The sequence below is a fragment of the Silene latifolia genome, chromosome 7, assembly GCF_048544455.1.
Source record: "Silene latifolia isolate original U9 population chromosome 7, ASM4854445v1, whole genome shotgun sequence".
Lineage (NCBI taxonomy): Eukaryota > Viridiplantae > Streptophyta > Magnoliopsida > Caryophyllales > Caryophyllaceae > Silene > Silene latifolia.
The window spans coordinates 78,528,481-78,552,515 of NC_133532.1; the positions used below are offsets into that span (position 1 = coordinate 78,528,481).

The window sequence follows — 24,035 nt, forward strand, 5'->3', positions numbered from 1 at the left end:
TGCATCAACTGCTGTGGGTAGAAGCCCACCTTTCACATCCGGAAAGTATACAGTTCAACCCAGTCACATTGTTCAGACTCTAGCAAAAAACCTTGCTAATTCATGTGATTTCATAGTTACCAACTCAAATAAGACTTACCCCTCCTTTCACATTTTGTACTATTTTGAAATCATTACTACTAGAAAATTGGGATTTAGCGATGCTTTATTTTTTCTTTCATGGCGCTATTTAGCGTCGCTAAGACCTATACCGACGCTATAAAAAGCACCGGATTTGCTCGTGCCGCTACCCTCTATTGCAGCGCTTTTCTTTTACGTCAATATAAGGTAAATTATAGCGCCGCAAACATTGACGCGCTATTTAATGTGAATCAGTGGCGCATTTAAAGCGCCGCAAAGGTACTAACGATTTTCAAAGCAATTTGAGACTTTGGTGGCCTTTATACCCTGATGTTATATTAGCATTACCAATATAAACCCATTAAAAATATGCTTATAAACTAGAAATTGAAGCGAGAGGGTATATCTTGAGTAAAATCCAGAGACCACAAAAACATTGGCCATAGGATCATCAATTTCATATAAAATAATCCAAGTTAATGCTGAAAAATATTACAAGGCACATATTCTAATATTCCATCCAAAATTATTATGTATACAAAAGCATAAGTATGAGTACAAGAATACAAGAGAAAAATTGACTAGGTAAAAAATCCATGGTATTTGTATAGGATGCTTCATTGTGCACTGCAATTTACTTGGCAACCTTAATCTGCAATAAAAAGAAGCAAAGATAAAAATGAATTAGAATAATAAAGCAAGTTCACTCGCAATCATACCCATTTTGAAAGATATTTACTCTGGTAAAAGTGATGTCTCTATAACAAAGTGATAGCCAAATCAAACTAAATCAGTATTGTCAAATATACAAAATGTTCCCAAGTATAATTTGCAAAAAAAAAAACTAGCAATACTCATGTGTAAACAAAGACGTAGTAGGACTTGATCCTTTATAAGTAAAGTATAGGCATAATTCACAAATTAGAAGCTATGTGTGCAAGACAAGGAAACTTAAACACACCAGTTTCAAAGTACGTCTCAATCGTACTTAACTTCCCGGTTTCAGATCCGTTTCTTCGAGGGGCAAATTAAATCTGCAAGAACAACGAATACCATATTCTTTTAATAGGCATTACTTACCAGGCTATCAATTAATCAAATAAAAGTTCAATTTTCGATCTTAGCTATAGGGACATAGGGTGGTAGTATACGCAAGGTACAATGGCAAACATAGGTGCTACTGGACATAAATTGTATCCAAAATAATGTTTTAGCTACTGGAGTATGTCCAAAATACATGAAATAAAAGGAACTAGAATGTTACTAATGGATTCATAAAAAGTTTCATCTCAACAGCAATTAACAACTACAAAGAGCAAGTAAATTGAACTATAAATCTAAAAACATCCCATTTTAAAAAAGATAGTTTAAGTTTATGAACCCAAAGATACACAATCTAAAAGTAAGCAATAACTCTTCTGGTTAGATTATAAAATAGAGGAATACATAAATACTTGAATCTATAAGAAATATGAAGCATGAAATCTAATCTAATTTCTTGCCCAGTGACTAAATCAAGTTGAAACAAACAAAATCGTCAATTATAATTAGAAACGCTAAATTTCAATTGGAAATATTTACTTTGTTCCATTGAGGACAATGTAAATTTCAAGTGTGGGGAAGGAAATATCCACTTTGTGCATATTATTTATATTTGTATATATTTACTTGTTAATTTAAAAATTATAAAAAATGGCTAAAAATTGAAAAAATTCAAAAATTTCAAAAATATTGCATTGTTTATATTATATATATTGCATTTGTCCTAACCATTTTGATAGGCAACACATGAATCATCGGAGAAGACGCTTGGTAAAATTCTTCCAAACCTTTCTCCTTTATCCTTCCTTTTCTTTTTGTATATATAAGCATGGAGGAGGATGGGATATGTGATGTGGGTGTTCCCTTTGGAAACCGTTTTGGATATGGTTGTGTTGTTGGTGTGTTGTTAGGACTAGAACTTGTGTGCATTTATTAGATTAGACATGTATATATGTGTTCACTTTTGCATTCACGTAGCTTGTTCATATGTGTAGTTTGCATCCATACACGTTGCATTTCGTTTGTAAAAATTTGCATAAGGAGTCTAAATGTGGAGGGCATATGTTGCCAATGATGATAATTTGTCTTCCCCGTGTCATTTCCCTTTTGATAGCTTGTACCTCTTGATGACACATGTTAGGGTTTTTGCTTACAAAAACCCGGAAGTCTAGCTTAACAACCAAGTTGCGACAACCCTGTGAGACCGTATTGGACCCGAGACTTGACCTAGGACCGACATAGCTACTCAAATGTGAGGATAGAGCCTTCATATGGCCGATCCATCAAGTCGGACCCATTAGGTATTTGAGAGTAGTTCTCCTTGCGTGGTGTGTCATGTCAAAACGCATAAGTATGGTGCTCATTCCTTACCTTAGAAGTGTCGATGTGCACGTTGAGAATTTTTTTTTTCAAATAAAGTAGCCTCTCATAGCCAAATAAGCTTATTTTTCACCCATTTGATCATCTTTCCCTTTTTTTTACCCAATTTGTGCCTAAGCCTTGTCATTCTATTTGCCAATGAAATAACTACATTCCATAAACACATCACCTTTGTTGAGTAGTTCGTCTTTGTAGTTGTTTTGAGGAGTATAATTGGGTAGGAAATTTGATTTTTATTGAGGTGAACGGTCCGAAATATCACAAAAGTGAAATGAAGCTTGATGGTTGGCCAATTTTGCAATTGTTGAGGAGGTTACAAGTGAAGGAAAAGAAAGAAAAAAATGAAGAAGAAAAACAAATAGTGAATACTACGGTTTTATGAGTCTCTGGATACTCTATCGAGTGGGGCTTATTCTGTCGAGTAAGTGTGTTTTGATTTACGAAACAGTGTTCTGCCTGTAGGGTACTCGATCGAGTAGCCTTGGCACTTGATCGAGTATGTTACTTACTCGGTCGTGTAAGTTGGTTATCGGGTATATTTTTAACGGGTTTTGTTAATAATGCGAATTAGTATATATAATGCTCCGTTATATTTCCTAAACACTTTTATAAACCTAATACACACAAAAAGAGATTGCAAACTACGTTGTTCTCCACATTCGCATTATTGGCAAATCCCGGAGCTAGAGAGGCCAGATTTCATTGTTCTTGATATCGTTGTGATCCTTGCGTCAAGGGTAAGTCCTACATACCGTTTTTGTAGCGTTTGGTTGAGGTTGGTTAAACTCTAATTTTGGGATTGGGGGTTTTTATGAATATGTTGTATTAGTAGTGATTGTATGATTATGTGTATAGGAGGAGGGTTCGTAGAAGAGAGATTTTGAGACAGCTGCTAGATCGTCTACTTTTGTGTTGCGTTCCAGGTAGGGTTTCCCTACTCAGTATTAATTACATGTTGTGGTTGGTGATTGTGTGATGATTGTAGTTAAAGTATAATGTTGGTATTGTGACGGTTGTTGAATATTACCATTGTTGTTGTGTATCTGTCTGTGATCTTCGGGGCGCGTCCCTGGCTTAGTGGAGTCACTTGCGGGAGTGGCTTCACGCCCTTAATTCGCCTTCTGTGGAACCTGCAACAGAAGGGATGTGCACATTAATGAACATGGGTTTATCGCACGATGGAGATGAGCGGGGATTTGGTGGGTACGGCTGCGGTCCCCCACTGGCGGTGTGGAGTACCTGTTGTGATGGGTACTCTGGCAGGGCTACAAACTTTAGTGTGTAGTCAGTTATGAGGAGATTGGTTATGTAGTTTGGGGTTTGATGTGACGATTAAGCTGTTTGACTTCTGTCTTTTGTGATTTATGTCGTGTAATTAGTACTGACCCCGTTTATTGTTTTTAAAAACCGTGGTGATCCATTCGGGGATGGTGAGGAGTTATTGAGTAGGTTTGATTTGAGGCATTTGGGCTAGCTGGGATGAGTCACGACGAGCTGATTAGAGTCTTCCGCTGTCATACTTTAGTTTTGAGACATTTGGTTTTTGAGAATATGTATCGTATTATTTATCAATTTTGGGTTTTGGTTATGTAATCACTTTAAACTTTATTGCTATTTAAATTATGTTTCTTTATTGTCATTTGATTATCATTGCCTCGAGTAACCGAGATGGTGACGTTTCTATACCTGAGTGGTCCTGGTAAGGCACTTGGAGTATGGGGGTGTTACAAATAGAAAAAGAGAAAAAAAATGAAATGAAAAAAAATGAAAGAGAAAAGAATGTATATTTTGTGTCAAATAAAGGGTTGGTGGATTTGCAATTGATCTTGTTTTGAAAAGAATGAAATGAATGGATAGAAATGCCAATCTTTGCCAAATTTTGTGGAGGAATTGTTTTGCATTTGTTATGGTTTAGTGGATTGGTTAGATGTGGTGACTACTCGATCTTTAGCCCCACATATCCTAAAATGGTGCTAGCACCGAACCCTTTTCACCTAACCCAAGCCCCATTATAACCCGGTTGTCTCTCTTGTATGTGCATCGTTTTGACATTTCTCTTGCAGATTGGATGGAGTACCATATTAGAATGCGGGAATGCTTCGCAAGTCGAGTTAGGGGAGTGATTTTGGTTACTTTTTGTCACAAAAATCACCCGGTTCTTCATTTGAGTGACTAGTGAAACCCGTGAGAGTCGGACTTGGGTCTCCTTTTGGTCAAGGGTTTGATAAGGAGTCGAATCTTGCGTGTGTCGTGTCATTCTTGGGAGTATAGCTATGTCAACTAGAGTGGAACACATTAGTTAAAAGCACATGTTGAATAACCAATAAATGTCTCCACTTTTTGTCCTAATATCAACCTGTTAAGTACGACATAATATATAAATGCACATGTTATTGTATATCTCATCATTGTCTTTAACTAGTGTAGGTACATACTATTTAAAGTCATATGTTGTCGTATATCTAATGAATATCTCTATTTTTTGCGCTAATGTCACCCTGTCGACTTGTGTTGGTATAGATTATTCAAAGTCACTATTAGGAAAATAACTTCTCGTAGAGCGAACGGGCCTGACACACCCGCATATATCATGTTAAGGTCTGTATATTTGATTAATTTGTTCATTGTTTGCAAGGACACTCAAAGATGAAGTTTTTGGTGTTTTAATTTTGGTTTGTTCCGTATCCTATTACATTTTACCTTAGTTTAATATGGTTCATTATGTTTATAGAATTGAACACTTTGTTACTACTTGTGAATATAACTTAGTTTAATTGATCATTATTAGTGAACATATAACTAAGAATGGTAACATATAAAATTAAACTCTCAACAGAGTGACCAATTTCAGGAAGTTCTTGAGTCCTATAAAATATATCTAATTATCAACGGTTTGAGACCATTTTTTACTTACGCATATGTGGTAACATATTATATCGATGTAGTGACAATTAATACTCGTGAAGTGTATTTGTGAAGTATATTCTATGACCAATTTCTTTGAAAATGTTTTTAAACTGAGATGGTTCCATATCCTGTTGTGAAGGGTACATTTGTTACTACTTCTGGATATAAATTAGTTTTATTGATAATTATTAATGAACATATTACTGAGGATGGTAACATATAAAGTTAAACTGTCATCATGTTGAACTGTTTAGTAAAATTGTGGAGTACTATAAAATGTACCCAAATATCAAGTGTTTGTGACCATTTCTTCCAGTTGTATTATGGTAACATCGCTCTCTTGACGTCGTAAAAAAATGTATATTCAATTATTTCCTTTCCAAATGAGTCCAAAGCTGAACCTAAACCTGCCACTGAGGATCCCAAGTACAACCAATGGTACACACGTACCGATATATGAATATGTTGTCGTATATCCTAAGAATGTTTCTAGTTTTCTTCATTTTATCAGACAACAACAAAATATGACAAACAATTAAACTCACCTGTCTATTTGCTAAATTTTATGTATTTGGAACAAATGTGTTCTATTTGGTATGATCTGAAAATATGATGACATATTATAGTGATGAATTGTTGAGTTAAACTTTAACATGTTGATTTAATAGTTCAATATGTCACCACTTAGCCTATGTTATTAGATTATTCTAATGTCAACAATAATCTAAAATATGATGATATTTTATACCGATGAATTGTTGAGTTAAATTTTAACATAGAGTTAATTGTTCAATATGTCACCACTTAACCTATGTTATTAGATTATTCTAATGTCAACAATAATCCAAAATATGATGACATATTATACTGATGAACTGTTGTGTTAAATTTTTAATATGTCACCAAATGAAGAACTTAAGTAATCATTTAAATTAAATATGGAGTTATAAACATCTTAGCTCGATATGGTAACATTGTCTTCTGTTCCCAGGAAGCAGACATAGGCTATGCCAACGACCTCCTCTTCAGCCACATCAACATCTTTCTCTTGAGCCACAAAATTTACTTTTCCTTTTCCTTTCCTTTTTCCGCCACACCTTTCTTCTTTCCTTGAGCCTTTGATTGCTCAATCGGCCCATTTGTCACAACTTGTTTAATATCTAACAACACAAAAAAGAATACATCAATTTAACAACATCAAAATACAGTAGTTTAAGTTATGAAACATACATAAACTGTAACTGGTAAAATTCAGTTTGGGACCATTTCAACTATACAACAATGATATTTTAACGAACAATGTAACTTATCTACATTTTTAACAAAATTCACCACATATTGAGTTGTGAAACATTCAGAAACTGGTACCATTTTAAGTCAGTTTGTGACCATTACAACTGTTCCGGGTTTAATTCCAGAGCAAGTATAGTTACCACCCTTGGCTTGTTGAATGATGTCTTGAGTTGGATTCTCCTTTGGTCTCAATCGTTCCTCACGGCCTCTCCTGCAACAATGAACGAACTGAGGGCTTGGCTTTGTGCCAAGCGTACTCACTCCGACGCTCAAGTCAGTAAACTTAAGAGATAAGTTGTTACTTGGCTGAATGTGTATTGTAGAGAGATAAGGAAGATATTACCAGATGAATAGTGTATTTAGGTTTAGTTGTGGATTAGTTGGGATCCTTTCCTCAATGAAGGTTGAGGAGTATTTATAGGCTTTCACCTTTTGTCACGTAGTGGCCAAGTGGCCAAGTGGCTAGCAGGTGGAAAGACGATCGCCCCTCGGCCGAGGGGCCTATGGCTGGCCGGCGGATCTGTTGACTCGCCGCCGAGGGGTCTTGGATATGAGAACGCGGGTATGTGTCCCTTTGGCAGGTTACCATGCCGAGACCAGTGACGGGTCGAGGGGCTGCATCGGCTAGATTGTCCAAGTCGTTGACTTGCTGTGGATATCTTTGACCTTGCTCAATCATGTTGACTTGGTCAGCGGTGCAGAATATGCCCCATCAATTTGCCTCCAGCGTAGTCTATGCCGTGGTATGGGCTCCGATGTATGTTTGAGCGTATATTCTGCGCAAGTAATTTGTAAAAAATTTCTGCATCGGCTTCTTCTGCGGCGGCTTCTTTTACCTCGGCCTGGTCTTTCTTAGGCCGTACCATATCCCCCCTCCACATGGATGCGTAAAGGGCATCCGATGTGGAAAAGAAAGTGACGCTGGCCGAGACCAGGGTTGAGAGTGCCGGTTGTTTTTGATTGCCCCCGGCCGGCGCTTTTTAGCTTGGTTGATTATGTGGCCGGCGGAGAGCGGATGCTTGGGAGTTTGTTGAGGAAGGTGAATAGGCAAGGAGATATGAATAGGCGTGTTGAAGACGCTTGGTCACTGTTGCATTGATTGACGTCTAAGCGGTTGCAACGATTGACATCCGTGGTTGCATGTCCGACACGTGTCCGCACTTATTTGATTGGTTGACGCTTCATGGGCTGTTCTCTGATTGGTCCTTCTTCATGGGCTTTTCCCTATAAATAGGGCAGTTATCCCGTGAATTTGGCCACCAATTTCATTCTCTAAAATTTTCCTCTGAACTTTCAAGGGTTTTCTTCGTCTTCGATTTTTCAGAATTGTTATTCCGGCGAGTGTTTTCTTTAAGGTAAACAAACAAACTTCCTTCTTATTTTGTTAAGTAACTATTGCTATCATGTCTTCTGTCGACGCTGGGGCTAGTACTTCTGCACCGGGGGGTGCTAGGTCTCCTTCTCCTGAAGTCGATCCTCGAGTTTTGGAGGAATGGGATGACTCCGATGAGGTTGATGACGATTTTGGTGATGATGCTGAAGAGGCTCGCCCTAATGAGGAGAGGCAGCGCGTTATGGATCACGGCGACGCTTGTAAGGTCAGTCTTGACTGTGCTTGGACCCATAAGCTTGCCCGTTGTTCCGGTGAGAGACTTTTCGAGGACCATTTTTTCTTTGGCGAGGGGTACGAGATCGTTATTCCTAGGGAGGGTCGGGCGGTCCGTTGTCCTCCCCGGGTCATCTTGGTGTATACATGCGGCATTTGGAGTACGGGCTCCGGTTTCCGCTAAATGAGTACGTTATGGCTATCATTAGGGCCATGAACGTTGCCGTTGCCCAACTACACCCGTTGGCCGCGAGGACCATAGTCGGTTTTGTTTGGTGTGTCTCTTTGGGAGAGGCCCCGACGGTGAATTTATTCCGCCGGCTTCATTATCTCCGGCCATCGTACCTAACCGTGTCGGATGGTACGGTGTGCAAACGGAGCATGGTTATGCTTCGTTGACAAACTTACCCTCCCGCAAGGACTGGAGGGATCGGTGGGTGTACGTTAAGGTCTTGGGATGACTATCATTGCCTCGCTCCTTCCAAAGACCCGGTTAATTTGCGGTGCGAGACTAAAAGGCGGAGCGTGACAAGTGGGTTTCATACAAGAAGCTCAAGATGGATGCCAGTTGTGTCTACCTTAACGCGGATGAGAAGTCGCGATGAGGCTCTTTGAGACGGATGAGAGTGGCTGCCGAGAAGATGGATTCCCCGACGCGAGATCATTCTTCGGGATGAGCCGCTTTGCTATGTCGGTCTCATACCCGCCCTAGCGCGGGGTGAGTGGGGTCGGTGCGGGGCCCATCATCGCTCTCAATGTTCTTGTTCTTGAACTTTGATTTATTTCTTCCACCTAACTCCCGCTTTGTTTCCTTTGCGGACCGCTTTGGGCGGACACTGTCGAGAATATCCTCCGGAGAATGGGCCGCACAAAGATAAGACCGTTGCTAACTTGCATCCCAAGGCTCTTACCCATGACCGCAGGACGTCGCCGAATGAGCTTATGGACCGAGACGCTTGAATGCGGTGGAAGCAAAGCGAGGGTCATTAGTCAAGTCCGCGCCGTACGCGAAGAACAAAGTCTTCGGCGGTGGTGGCGCCGACATCAGTTTCACCCCCATCCCCCTGTTCGAAGGATACGGTGGAGATCGTTTACATCTCTAATGGGGATGATTCTGACGAGGAGGAGGGGTCTCCCCTTGTTCGTAAGAGAAAGCAGACGACCTTTACCGCTGCCGTTGCTTCGCTGGCGACGAGGAGGTGTGCCCTTGGCCAAGAAGGCCAAGCACTGCATCTTGATCTATCCGGTGGCTCAGTTGCCGATTCATCGCGGCGCCGATGACAGCTCTTCGGCATGTCGATGTATGTTGATCTTGCGATGCTTTCTTTAAATTTTGTAGATCGCCCATTTGTCGTCGCCGCTCTGTTGAAGCGCAAGTGAGTGAGAAACCCGCGCAGTCGATCATGACGTCGCCATTGGGTCCTCATCCCGAAGGTTTCCCTTTCCCGACCGCGGACTAGCGGTCGAAATGTCACCGTTGACCCTTCATCCCAGAGGGTTTCCCCCTCCCGGCTCGTGGCGGAAGGTGCGAGGTTGGTCGAGGAGCTGGCGAGGTGGAACGAGCTGGCCGGTGCTCGCATTATAGAGCAGGAGAAGGCCGTGGCTCAGTCCGCTCTTGAGCTTGATGTCACTAAGAAGGTGGCCGCGAAGGCGAGGCTGGATCTCCTCAATGAGCAGAGGCTTAGGGGGGAGGCCGAGAAGGCGCTCTTGGCTGAGAGAAAGCTCAGGGAGGACGCTGAAAAGGAGGTCCTTGCCGAGAGAGCCAAGGCCGAGGCCGCTGCGCCGAAGCCGCAAAGTTCTTTGGAGAAGTGTGACCTTGTTCGCAGAGGCATGCCGACCTTTATCTCCAGCAGAGGAATGAATTTAGGAGCAAATTTCAGATCCAGGGGAAGGTGATCCGGAGCAAGGAGGCCATCATCAGGCAAAAGGAGGACGACATTGAGATGCTCCAAACCAAAATGCTCCCGACCGTGTTCGAATTAGGGATCGGCCGGGAAGCATTTGTCGGGAAGTAATTGAGGAGCTTTTTCCTCTTGAAGGTTCCTTTCCGTGGGACAAATACGACAAGCTGTTTGACGATAAGCTCGAAGCTAAGGAGAAAGCCGTGGAGGAGAGGGTCAAGGAGGCAGCGAGAGTGAAGATAGAGCAAAAAGCGGCCGAGGAGGCGGCAGCTATTGCTGAGAAGGCTAAGGCGGCCAAGGCGGAAGCCGATTGGGCAAGGGCAGTTGAGGCTGCCGAGGCTAAGGCTGGGGCCGCCAAGCCGAGGCCGCCGAGGGAGCTACTTGGGTTGCCCCTTGAAGAAGGTGTCGCTACCGATGGCGATGGACAGCAACGGACATAGGGAGATGATATCCGTAGCCTTTTGTCTTTTTGTTTGTCCTTGTAATTACTTGTAATTCGTTGAACATTTTTTTAATAAGAGCTCGTTTCTTCTGCCTCCGGCCTGGCCGAGGTTTTTACCTTACCTCTTTTTCTTGCGCTAGTGTTTGAGCCTCAACTGTACTTTTAGCGCCTCTGTCTTCGTCTGGGTTGTCTCCTTACGTTATTAATTGAGAGTCTCTTTTGTTTCCGCCTCGGCTTGGCCGAGGCAGTCTAGAGCGCGTATCTCAATCGTGTTAACGCTTCTAAGGCATTTTGATTGTTTCGCGAGTATTAACTGCGATGGTCGTGATTGCCGCTCTTGTCGGTGTGACAAAGTGTGAGCCAAGCATCTCGCTTCTCCATGAATCTGCGTGGCGTCTACCACTTGGAGTGGCTGCGACGGCGTCCAACCTCTTGGGGTGACTGCCGTGGCGTCTACTACTGGGGTGACTGCGACGGGCGCCTATTTCTTCATGAGGCTCGCCGTGGCGTCTACCACTTGGAGTGACTGCGACGGCGTCCAACCTCTTGGGGTGACGGCCGTGGCGTCTACTACTTGGGGTGACTGCGACGGCGCCTATTTTTTCATGAGACTACCGTGGCGTCTACCACTTGGAGGATGCGACGGCGTCCAACCTCTTGGGGTGGATCGCCGTGGCGTCTACTACTGGGCCGATGGCGACGGCGCATGTTTCTTCATGAGATCGCCGCTCTTGTCGGTATGACAAAGGTGTGAGCCGACATCTCGCTATTTACGAATAAAGATCGCCGCTCTTGTCGGTATGACGGTGTGAGTCGGCGTCACGCTTCCTAGTGACTATGGGAAGAGTGAACATTTTGATGGAAGACTTGGATGATTTTTCATTTAGGTAAAAACATGCGTCGGGGTGCCCCAACTGTTTTGGACACCTCCGCCGCTACATAGGTTATTCCCCAGAGATTACGGCGTCCTAATGGCTGTCGAAGGCACAACGTCCTAGTCACCGCTAGTTACATCCATGAGGTCGCCCTCCTGTTGTAAGGATAGACCTTTCCCTTTCTCTGATTTCTTGGCCACTTTGAGGGATTGCATGTTGCATCCTCTGGCGGCTATCTGGACGTTGACCACCTCGTCATTCTCGTCTTTGGAGACGAGCTTATGCGCCTCCCCCCGGTCCGAGACATACATCAGTGTTAGGGCCCGGATGGACATCACTGCGTCAGCCTCGCTCAGGGTGACTCGGCCTATGAGAACGTTGTAGGCGGACGAGCCGTCGATGACCACGAACTCAGCTAGGACGTTTTTAGCCGCATTCTTTTCGCCGAACGTCACCGGGAGTCTGATTGATCCCAGTGGTACCAAGCCGGCCCCAGAGAAGCTGTATAGTGGGTTGGTGCAGGGCTCAGTCCTTGACTTTCGGTGCCGAGGCCGAGGAAGCACTCCCGAACATGATGTTCGTGTACGCGCCTGTGTCAATCGGGCACCTCTTGACCAGGTGGTTGGATATGTCCAAATTGACTACAAGTGGGTCATTTGTGAGGAGCGATGACTCCTTCGTAGTCCTTCCATCCGATGGTTATATCGGGGATGTTGGAAGCGGGGATCGCTGTGTTGGGCACAAAGTTGATGGCCTGATATAGCTCGTTCAGGTGCCGTTTGTGCCCATGAGCGGACCCTCCGTTCTCGTTGCCCCCGATGACAACATGGATCACTCCTATCCGTTCGAAGACGGATTTCTTACCTGAGCTGTCGGCGTCAGTCTTTTGGCCTTTGGCAACGTACTTGCCGAGGCTCCCCTTCCGGATCAGCTCTTCAATGGCATTCTTTAGATGCCGGCAGTCGTTGGTTAAATGGCCGGTGTGGCCGTGGTACTCACAGTACTGGCTCGTGTCACCGTCACTTTTTGGCTTGGGGGTCTTTCCCCCACGGCCCTCGCTTTTGCTCGGGGCAAAGACCTCGGCGGGCGATACGACGAGAGGGGTCTTATCACTATACCGCCCCGGTGGTACGTTCCCGAACTCCACCCGGCGCCCGTCGAGTCCTGTCTCCTAGCAGGTTTGTCCGACCGTGACCTATTATTCTCACGGCGTCTTTCATCGGACCGTGACCCGTTGTTGTCACGGCGTCTCTCATCCGGGTTGTCCTCCCGGTGACTCTACTTTTCTGAGTGCTCGGCCTCGCTGGGGCCTACCCAGGTCTTGTGATAGTCCTCTACCTTGATGGCCTGGTCGGCCATTTTTCTAGCGGCGTCCAAGTTCAGCCCTCCGCACTTGATGAGCTCATTTTTCAAGTCTCCCCTTGGGAGGCCCTTCATCAGCGCGAAGGCCGCCAATTCGGGATTAATTTCTCGAATCTGCTGGACCTTTCCGTCGAACCTCTTTACGTAGCTTCGTAGAGACTCGCCCCCCTCCTGTTTGATAGTTAGGAGGTCCGATGTCTCCACGGCCCTTCTCTTGTTGCAAGAGTACTGGGCTAGAAAGGCGTCTCTTAGGTCGGCGTAATAGTATACCGAGCCGTCGGGAAGCCCCTTGTACCAACTTTGAGCCATTCCATGCAAAGTTGTCGGGAAGACTCGGCACCAGACCTCATCGGGCTGTTCCCATACCGACATGTAAGACTCGAAAGCCTCAGCGTGGTCGGCTGGATCACTGTCTCCCTTGTATGATAGAGGTGGCAACTTGAGCTTAGTTGGCACCTGGACGTCTAGGACGTAGGCGTTGAGGGGCTGTCGACCGCACAGATCGAACGACGCGCGGCGATCGGCTCCTCGCATTCCTAATCCGGCTCCTCTCCTCGTAGCGGGAAGGACTTCTTTCCCGACTCGGACTTCTTCTCCAACTCTGCTGAGTCGGACTCCTCTGGTTCCTCCGGGGTAAGCCTCGTTCGTGTTGCGGGGACGCTGTCTTCCCATGAGTGCGGGAAGGACTTAGGTCTACCACGCCCACTTTGGGCTCCCCGCGACTTGGTGGGTCGACTTCTCCCAGTGCTCGTTCAAATTTCTCGGAGTTACGTTTGGCCCCGGTCTCTCGGGCGTTTTCCGCCGCTCTTGTCGGCGTGACAGTGTGAGCGGGCGTATTACTAATTAGGTCCAGGACCATCTTTAGTTTTGCTATGTCAACCACGTGTCCCATGATGGTGACCTGGTTGGCTGGTAGCGACGTGTCCGGCATTATCGGCATCCGAACTCCGGTTGGATTACTCCGCCGGTGGAGGGCTGCACGACTCCAGAATTGTTGAAAGTGTCATCGTGGTAGAATGCGGTTTCGTCGGTCACGACTGCGTCTTGTTGTTTTGACATCTTAGCTTTTCGGGTGGGTTTTTGTTGTTTTTTTTTTTTGTTTGGGAATGAATGTGACTAGCTTCTAGTGTCTTTCCCCACAGACGGCGCCAATTGTTCCGGGTTTAATTCCAGAGCAAGTATAGTTACCACCCTTGGCTTGTTGAATGATGTCTTGAGTTGGATTCTCCTTTGGTCTCAATCGTTCCTCACGGCCTCTCCTGCAACAATGAACGAACTGAGGGCTTGGCTTTGTGCCAAGCGTACTCACTCCGACGCTCAAGTCAGTAAACTTAAGAGATAAGTTGTTACTTGGCTGAATGTGTATTGTAGAGAGATAAGGAAGATATTACCAGATGAATAGTGTATTTAGGTTTAGTTGTGGATTAGTTGGGATCCTTTCCTCAATGAAGGTTGAGGAGTATTTATAGGCTTTCACCTTTTGTCACGTAGTGGCCAAGTGGCCAAGTGGCTAGCGGTGGAAAGACGATCGCCCCCGGCCGAGGGGCCTATGGCTGGCCGGCGGATCCTGTTGACTCGCCGCCGAGGGGTCTTGGATATGAGTACGCGGGTATGTGTCCCGGCTGGCAGGTTACCATGCCGAGACCCAGGCTGACGGGCCGATGGGCTGCATCGGCTAGATTGTCCAAGTCGTTGACTTGCTGTGGATATCTTTGACCTTGCTCAATCATGTTGACTTGGTCAGCGGTGCAGAATATGCCCCATCAACAACTATAAAACAATGAAATTTAAAATGATTACAAATAACACACGCCCAAATACATAACAAGTACTTATTTTAACGAAAGATGTTACTTACCTACATTTTCAACAAAATTCACCACATATTAATTGGTACCATTTTAAGTCAGTTTGTGACCATTACAACAATAAAACAATTAACTCTAGAGTGCTTATGAATAACACTTGCCCCAATTAGTTAACCGGTTCTTAACTCAACTGATAACATGTTAGGGTAAGAAACATACACCCAATTTAACTCAATCTGTGACCATTTTATTTAGACAATTTTGAATCCTAAACTCGGGACAAATAACACATTTGCCTAATACATAAGTCGTACATATTTTAACAAACCTTGTGACCATTTCAATTATTCAACAATAAATATACAATTATTAAACCAAGAATCAGAAAAATAAACAATAAAATCGAAAAGAAGACCATTATCAGTTGCATGTACCATTATACTGAAACCAACAAAAAATAATTAAATGGTCAGAAATCATCTTGTGTTGAAATACCCAAAAAATAAACGATTAAATATACAATTATTAAACCAAAAATAAAAAACATAAACAATAAAATCGAAAAAAACAACCATTATCAGTTGCATGTATCCATTATTAAACCATAAACAAAAGCATATACAAAGAGACTAAAAAACAACAACTGATCTATTATATGTCGACATGGATCACTTGCATGTGACCATTAATAAACCACAAACAAAATCATAAACAAATAAACCGAAAATAAGATCTATGAAAATGAGATTACCTCCTCCATTCCTGACATCATCTACTGGCTTTGTTGCTCTTATATTTGTCTTAACCAGTTGTCATCTTGCACCTTGTTTCGTTGATATTTTCCCACTATTTTCTTATAATGTTTTCGAATTTGGTCGATTTGAATGATGATTTTGAAAAAAGAGAGAAGGAGAGATTTAGAGAGAAGGAGAAATTTTTAGAGAGAAGGAGGGAAGATGAAAAAGTGACGGTATTGTTTAGATAACTAGTATAGATCCCGCGCATGCAATGTGCAGTATATAGAGTTTTTTTACTTTTTTTAGTGTATTATTTATATTTTATAAATTTGCACCTTATAAATATTTAATATTTCACTTCATTGTATTTTGATATGATACATAAAAAATTGAAATGGAAAACTAATTCAAGAGAATTAAGTTAAATTGTGTATTTTTTGTAATGAATTTGGTTTATTGTCATGAAGCTAAAAATAAGTATGTGTCAAGTTATTCTCTACAGTAATAATTATTGCATCATAAAAAATTTAGTAACTTAGAGTTTATCGTTTAATACCAACTTTATTTTATTTTAATGATAAAAATCATAATTGTGAATTTAATTAAGAGAATAGAGTTTGATTATAAGAATATATTAATTGAAAAGATAAAAATGTAATGAATGAAAGTTTTACTTATTATCTTGTTTAGCTAGTTGTCTTTTGGAGGGAAAACTAAAAGAGTTTTTATTCTCTTAGTAGTAAGGGGGCAGAGCAAATCCTCTGTCCCATTTCATTTCTCATCTTGTGTCTCATTACCTCTCCTAGTGACACATTAGCACTTTGATATATAATATTACCATTTTATTATTTCAAGCGTGATGTGTCAAGATCTTAAGAGATATGACACAAGATGTGACATAAAAGTGGGACAGGTGATCTCTACTAGTAAGGGGGAGGGGGATTAGGTTGAAAGTGTGATTCAATTGCGTTTTTTAATAACAAAAGGTCTCATCTGTCATTAATCACTCCACAGTACCAATGCCCAGTCAAATCCCTACCCGTTGTACATTTAAATGCTACTATTCGACCCGTCGCAACCTTGTGACGGATATATCCGCCACAAACAAGACTTATTGTTAAAAAAATACTCCCTCTAATTTCATATTTCTTCCCATTGTTTGTGGGCACGGGTATTAGAATAATAAAATAAGAATAAAAGAGTTGGGTGAAGTTTGGTGATAGGAGAGATGAATGAATAATTAGGAGTTAAATAAGAAATTGTGGGCCACAAACATTAAGGGAAAGAATAAAGTAGAAGTAAAAGAGTTAGGTAAGGTTTGTTGATGAGAGAGAGCGATTAATAAAATAAGAGTAAACGTTTTTAAAATAAAAAAGGTAATAAAATCTGAATAATTCATTTTAGAAAATAGGGAAAAAATAATGAGAATACTCTAAACTATGAGGGTGCTGCTCAAAATACTCCAAACTCGGTCTTAACTACCAATAAAACCAACTTTTACAACCCTTCTCTTTGAACAGAATAAGTGTTTTTTCAACTTGTTATAGCAGGTAATTTGTAACGTGGGCCTGCCTTAATCCTTTAATCACTCTTCATCTTCCTCCTTTGTCCATTTAAGCTTTCTTGTAACTTTTTTTTCTAAAGTTTGTTCTCTCTCTTCCATTTCCACGGTTCTTTCTCCTAACTTTTATTTTTTTTCCTCTTTTCTTCTTCTGAAAAATGTACACAGACTAATTAATGTTGGGAATATTCTATATGGTGAGAAAACTACATTTAACAATCACAGCCCACAAGCAGTAATTATTAAAGGTAAATTAAATTTCCAAAGAACTTTTATTTCCATATTCATGAGCTTCCCTTCCGTCTGATTAAATAATCTAAATTGGAACAATTGTTTTCACAAGTGATGTATTTTCTTCTTTTTCACCCTCCATCTTTTCCTCTTTTTCCATCCTTGAACCTTTTCTTCTCGCAACTATTCAACGTTTTAGGTTATATCAGGACTCTCATCTTTATACATCAGTTACAAATTTTTCATACATTTTTCTTAAATTTTCTCTCCTTAACATCACTGCCAATGGGAGAAACTTCTGTGAAAAATATGGGCGCCTTAATCCAGATGATTGTATGCGATTTGGAGAAGATCAATGGGGCGTGTTGGAGAAGAGAGAAAGAGCAGTGTAATGACATTGATGTAGGTAGATGGCATTAGAAAAGAAAAAGTGGGGTTAAAACCTTTTTACTGGCTTAGCAGGTAGTCGGTCGACCTATTCTAATATAAGAGAATGGGTGTAATAGTTGGTTTTATTGACGGTTAAAATTAAGTTCAGAGTATTTTGAGCAGCACCCACATAGGTTAGAGTATTCTCATTAAATAACTCAAAAACAAAAATCCCGATTTGTAAATATCGTCGACGTTTTAGTAAATATCGTCGACGTTTTCATTTCAAAAGACGATAATGCCCTTTGCATAATTACACTATTTTCTCTCTCTAAACAATTTTCTCTCAAATTCTACTAAAAACCAACTACATTTCGATCTCTCATCGCATTAAACCAATTAAAAGATGTTAGAAATTAACGTACATCGACTAGAAAACTTAAATAAATTTAAAAAATCGGCAAATAAACGTATTAAACACGGTTTTTAAAAAAAAAATGAACTAGCTCATGGACTAAATGTTGAGATTCAACAATTGACCATGAACCAAACGTTGAAAACCAACGTTTGCCATGGTCCAAACGTGGGAAACCAATGTTGGTCGTGGTCCAAACGTGGGAAACCAACGTTGGCCGTGGTCCAAATGTTAGAATCCCACGTTTGGCCACGGAGATTTTTTTTTTTTTTTTTTTTTTTTTTGAAAAAGTTCAAAAAAAAAATAAAAAAAATCTCCGTGGCCAAACGTGGGATTCCAACGTTTGGACCACGGTCAACGTTTGTTTCGCACGTTTGGACCACGACAAACGTTGGTTTCCAACGTTTGGTCCATGGTTGAACGTTAGATCTCAAAGTTTGGTCCATGGTTCAACTTGGGGGTACAAATTTCAGATTTACGTAGAAAAATTGCAATGTTTGTTATTACTAATCAATACGTGACGTAAATCAATTATCGAATAAATTTAACGGTGCACAAAAAAAAAAAAATTAACCAAATAATGAAGCGATTAAGTTGTTTAAGTACCGGTGATTCGAGATCCGTCGTGTTGTTAATTGTTGTTGTTGTTTTTTTTTTTAATTTAGTTGAAGTTGAGAGGAAATTTTTTTGAGAGAGAAAGTATTGGATGAGTGGAAGGGCAGTTATTGTCTTTTTTATGAAAAACATCGTCGATATAAATCAGCCCTCAAAAAAATACTCCCTCCATTCAACTCCACAAGGCCATTATGCTTTATCACGTTTGCCAACGCGGCTTTTACTCGGCAAATATCTTTAGTTATGTATTTGCAAAAATTATAAAAGTTAGATATTTGTAATGTCTTTCTTAAAAGATTTAATCAAATAAGATCTCATATGAATATATTTTCACTTATGTATCGAGATAAAATTGTCGTTGAATGTCCACTTGTGAATAGTGTGTAAAAGAGATAATGGCCTTGTGGAGTTGAATGGAGGGAGTATAGAATATGAGAGCCTAGAAAAAAGTGGAATGTTGGTGGGAGTAGCCAACTAGATAATTGACTCTGAATTTTTACAAGCTCGTTATCCGACTGCCTGGTCTGCCTCCCTCTGCAGTTAAGGTAAAATAAAATGCAAGCAGTAGGAATTCACAACATCAGGAGGATCATCAATGAGCGTCCAAATTTGGTGACTAAATCCATGGCGGCAAATGATGGTCGGCGGAATAAAAGTAATTCGGCTTGGGAAGCTCGAATCTCTCTACTTTTGGCCATCGCAACTCAGACTGCGTCTCTCTCTTCACGAGTTTTGACTGATTTATATTCCGAAACCACCAAGTATGTCGTTCCCAAACAATTTGAGGCTCCTACTCTTGACCAAGCTTTTATGTCCGGTATACAACTGTATTCTGATGCTTATATTTGTAGTACAGAGTATTCACAAATTCATTTTCATTTCTGCTATTTTAACTCTATTTTATTACTCTTGTTTTTGTTTTAGTTCCGGACCTTGAAACAATCAAGTTTAAGGTGTTGAGTAGGATGCCTCAGTATGAGATTCGCCAACTTGAGGTATTCCGAGTTTTTATGGATGAATTTCTGAAATTGAATGCTTTAATTGTGGAAATGAATACTCCCTCTGTGCCCGGTCATTTGTTTACCTTTAGTTTTGGTATAAAAACCAAGGAAAGGGAAGGGGACCATTTGTGGTGATGGTTAGTGGATGACAAGTGGACCATAATGGATGTGTATGTAGAAAGGTAAACAATCATAAAATGGAATAGGAAAACAAATAACTAAGACGGAGGGAGTAATTAGAAGCTCTTTTTTATTACAAGGCTGGCCAACTTTTACATAGTCTAAGAAGCCAATGGTTCATTATGCTGGACACATTGTATTCTTTGAATGTGCACTTCTAACTAGGATTATATATACTCCATTAAACAGCCTTATTTTGTTGCGGAAGTCAACATGCCTGGGAGTAAGGGATTCGATTTCTATGGAGCTTCCCAGTCCTTCAACATGCTAGCTGAGTACTTGTTTGGTAAGGTATTCTGCTACCTTTCTCCACTTAGTCAACCTCAAATTTTGGGTATACATAATGCTCAGTCTTTAACATGGCCTGACCGATTTTCAATGTACTGTGCTCACGGCCTCATGCTGATTCTGCAACCTGATTTGCGCTATTCAGAATATAGCTAATGAGAAGATGGAGATGACCACACCTGTTAGTACTCGTAAATCGACGTCTGGTGGAGAGAAAATGGAAATGACAACCCCTGTTATCACAAGGAGGGTAAGCATTCGTTATACTCCGTAATATCTACCTTTAGTAGTCTGAGTCTCTTACTTTTTGGCTTTTGGTTCTTTAGTTCACACTTGCCTCATATTCACTACCAACATTTTTTTTTTTTTTTTTTTTTTTTTAATATATTCAGATGTGATGTTATGATACTTGCCAATGTTCTCTTGCTAAGAGCTAATCCTTTGTTTGTATGGTGGGATATAAAGGAAGGGGGAAACAATTTCCATAGATTTAAGGTTTAACACCAAAGCGTCATTCCCCTTCCCCTTCACCCCACCCTACGTCCCTACTCCTTTCATAAACTCTATCCACGCACTATTAGTGTACTGCTCCATTTTGTTTGATATAATTATTTTCTATTAAAAAATTGGAGCTTCCCAATTTAGGCTGGTGGGCAAGAAGCGTGGGTGATGTCCTTTGTCATGCCTTCCAAGTATGGAGCTAAATTGCCACTACCAAAGGATTCGGCTGTAAGGATCAAAGAGGTGTCAAATAAAATTGTTGCTGTTGCTGTCTTCTCAGGTATGGACTGACCTTCGATTGAGAAAGTTTATAAATGGTAATTTTCTTATGGGCACTCACAACGGACAATTGATTTCCTTGCTTCCTTATGTATTGGTTCCTTGTAGTGGTTTTGGCAGGTTGTAAACCTGTGTTGCTGTATACTAAATACTACAGCTGCGTCTTTTTCTACAGACTGCTAATTGACACAGATTATGATCATGCTGCAAAATATATAACAAATATGTTCAGATGAGTGAAGAGTAGCATGAATTACATACTGGCTTGAAATTTATTGTTAGCATATAGAAATATTAAAAGCACAAAAATGGTGTCACTGATGTGACCTAATTCGGAGGGGGATCTTCCCAATGAAGTTAGGGTTGAACCATGTGCTGAGAGCAAAGACAGAATAATGAATTCTTAAAATGTTATTAAAACATGCATTTTTTTTACTCCTGCATGCTTCTTCTACTTATCAGTATATCTTAAATATCTTCTTTACGGGAAGCTAGGTTATGTGACTGATGAAGAAGTTAAGCAGCGAGAGTCGATGCTCCGAGATGCTCTGAAGAATGATAAGGAGTATCACGTAAAAGTTAGAGCACAAGTTGAAGTTCTCCAGGTAAGACAGTATTTATTTATGAGACATAATTTGATAGAACTTTTAGAAGCTTACCCTTTTCTTTTCAGCATTGATAACAAACTAACAATATCATTACTACGAGTGACCTTTAGGAAATACTCCGTAAATAATTTTGAAGAGGAGAAAATTTGAGCAGTATGCATCTGCATTCCTTAGTTGTCTTCTTCAGAATGGCGCTCTAACTTACAATACTCTAAATTATTGCAGTATAATCCCCCATTCACACTCCCATTTACGCGGCGTAATGAAGTTGCTCTGGAAGTTGAAAGGAGACAAATTAGTTCCTGAACCATATCCATATTTGTCGAATATACAGAAATGGCAACATCAAAGATTGCCTGCGGTATCCTGTGTGTGTATAATACAATTCACCTCTGCCTTGAAAGGTGAAAGGGAAACAAGTTAGATCCTGAACTGTATCCGTGGCTTTTGAATATACAGAAATGGCAACGTTAAAGATTGTCTACGGTATCTTGTGTGTGTGTGTGTATAACTTATATACAGAGTAAATAATACTTATAGTTCAGCTGTTTATTGTCTGTACTTCTCTTCTTCATGGATGGGTTTATTATTAGAAAAACAAATTTATCATGATGGCATAAGTGTAAATAGCACGAGTTTGTTCTACTCCGACCTGTGTGATATTTTGACACTGCCCGAGGACCTGAAGACCAGACCTAATCTGGCCTCTGTAATGCCACATGTTTGTTTTATTACTCTTTCCGAGAAGGCAATTTAGAGAAACATAGGTCTAGGATTCCTCCCTCTTACTTGTGCCGAACTCTTGTCTCACTGCTAGAGTATAAAACCGATCTTGGGACTCCAACCAAAACGCTTAAGCTTAAGCTGATGGTTGGAGTCCCAAGATCGGTTTTATACCCTACCACTCACATTATACAATAATAATACTGCATGGCTATTACTCCCTTCATCCCGTTCATTTGTTTACCAATTCTATTTTAGGATATCTTATTCATTTGTTTACCTTTCTATATCAGGGAGGTTTTTTTTGGCTAATTTGAACATCCAGGGGCACTATTGTGCACTTGTCATTCATTAACTATAACCACAGATGGTTCCCTCGTCTCTTTTGGTCTTTGTGCCAAAAGTCGAGGTAAACAAATGACCGGGATGGAGGGAGTATTAAGTTGTGTTGGATCCTAGTGTTCCATATGTTTGCAATAAAACAGGTTATACACATCCATGCATGTATGCAACACTCCCATTAGAAAGGCAAATGGGATCATTTGCGGTATCATATTATCATGAGTTGATTTTTCTGTTATGATAATTGTCTTACAGTATTTGTTTTTTCAGTAGACATACCTCCATCTGTCTGATGGCGATGTCTGCGTTGAAAAGCTGAGTGGATACTAAGCAGAACTGTGTAGCTTAAGTTCTGTATAAAAATTACATATTAGAAGTCACCAATACTACAATTCTACTTGAGGAATGCATTTCAGAGATGGTGTCCATATCTCATTGCTACAGCACTTGTCAGTTGTCTTGACTTTCTCTGTTCCAGCCGTTTGTAGCTCAGGAACGACGTCCTTCAACAAGACAACTCCTTTTTCTAATATCTCCTTCAGCTCTTGCCTGCTGATAACAACCTTTATTCTCAAACTGCTATTCTGGGTCTCTCCAACTTGGGTCGACTCGGGTTCTGAGAAATGAACCTTTTTCCCAATCTTTGGAGATGGAGTTGGAGGTGCAGGCACAAGATGGTAAAAACGACCTGCCATAAGTTGAATATCTGACTTTAGATATTGGCGAACTGGAAGCATATCTGAGAGTGCATGACCCTTGAATTCTGACAACACTTGCTCGACTTTAATTGATGCTTTGTATTCCAAAATGCTACCATCTCTTTTCTTGATTTTAACTGTCTTCGCTTGCAATCTCAAGCAGTTTCCCATGGCTACTAAAATATGCCGGTATGAAAGATCGTCTATGCAGATGAAGAAACAGGCAGATTATATTATCTGGTAGTATATGTAAGGGGGGAGGGGGTGGGAGTGGGGGTGGGGCGGTTCCAAGTGCACATAATTGTTGTTGGTGTACAAGTTGGACTAAAATATATGCACACCATTCCTTTATAGTTGTACATAGGTTTAACTTGTCAGAAAGCACTAGTAAAAGTGTAGTTTGCTGTGTTATAACAATGTGCTCTATTGTCATTATCATGAAAACAACAAAGATGGAATGTTATTGGCTGCGCTATCAAGTAAATGGTGTTTTACTGTCCTTGACAAGGTCAGCCAGTTACAACTTAATTATTAACTTAAGGTCATTAATATTGACCTTTTTCTTCTCCCTTTGCACTTTGCAGGTCCATTAACAGATTCAGCTACTGGTCGGCTGCGAAATTTTCATTTCATTTTGCTAACTTGTCTTCTACAACATTTAATAATTCATTTATCCCAGTCATTTATTTGCCTTTTTCGTACATTGATTTTAATCACGTTGATTTAATATTTAGCGGGTTCGGGTGAGGGTG

The 24,035-nt window shown here is 41.0% G+C and overlaps 2 protein-coding genes across 2 annotated transcripts; one reads left to right on the plus strand and one right to left on the minus strand.

The window, feature by feature from the left end:
- Positions 1-19,137: 19,137 nt before the first annotated feature.
- Positions 19,138-22,077, plus strand: LOC141592313 (heme-binding-like protein At3g10130, chloroplastic). The gene is made up of 7 exons (XM_074412923.1): positions 19,138-19,480; positions 19,588-19,658; positions 20,034-20,135; positions 20,278-20,382; positions 20,778-20,913; positions 21,408-21,517; positions 21,746-22,077. The coding sequence occupies exons 1-7, from the start codon at positions 19,219-19,221 to the stop codon at positions 21,824-21,826; spliced, it is 867 nt and encodes a 288-aa protein (XP_074269024.1). The 5' UTR covers positions 19,138-19,218; the 3' UTR covers positions 21,827-22,077.
- An 894-nt stretch (positions 22,078-22,971) lies between these two features.
- On the minus strand, positions 22,972-23,454 carry LOC141590269 (uncharacterized). The gene has a single exon (XM_074410873.1). It carries the CDS (start codon positions 23,452-23,454, stop codon positions 22,972-22,974), a length of 483 nt encoding a protein of 160 aa, XP_074266974.1.
- Positions 23,455-24,035: the final 581 nt, after the last annotated feature.

What these genes read in the sequence shown, in the direction of transcription:
- LOC141592313 (XM_074412923.1), top strand. Translation starts at nt 19,219, where the DNA reads ATGCAAGCAGTAGGAATTCACAACATCAGGAGGATCATCAATGAGCGT. An exon ending in ATGAGATTCGCCAACTTGAG is followed by an intron (nt 19,659 to 20,033) that starts GTATTCCGAGTT and finishes TCCATTAAACAG; the next exon opens with CCTTATTTTGTTGCGGAAGT. An exon ending in TGCTGTTGCTGTCTTCTCAG is followed by an intron (nt 20,914 to 21,407) that starts GTATGGACTGAC and finishes ACGGGAAGCTAG; the next exon opens with GTTATGTGACTGATGAAGAA.
- LOC141590269 (XM_074410873.1), bottom strand. Translation starts at nt 23,454, where the DNA reads ATGGGAAACTGCTTGAGATTGCAAGCGAAGACAGTTAAAATCAAGAAA.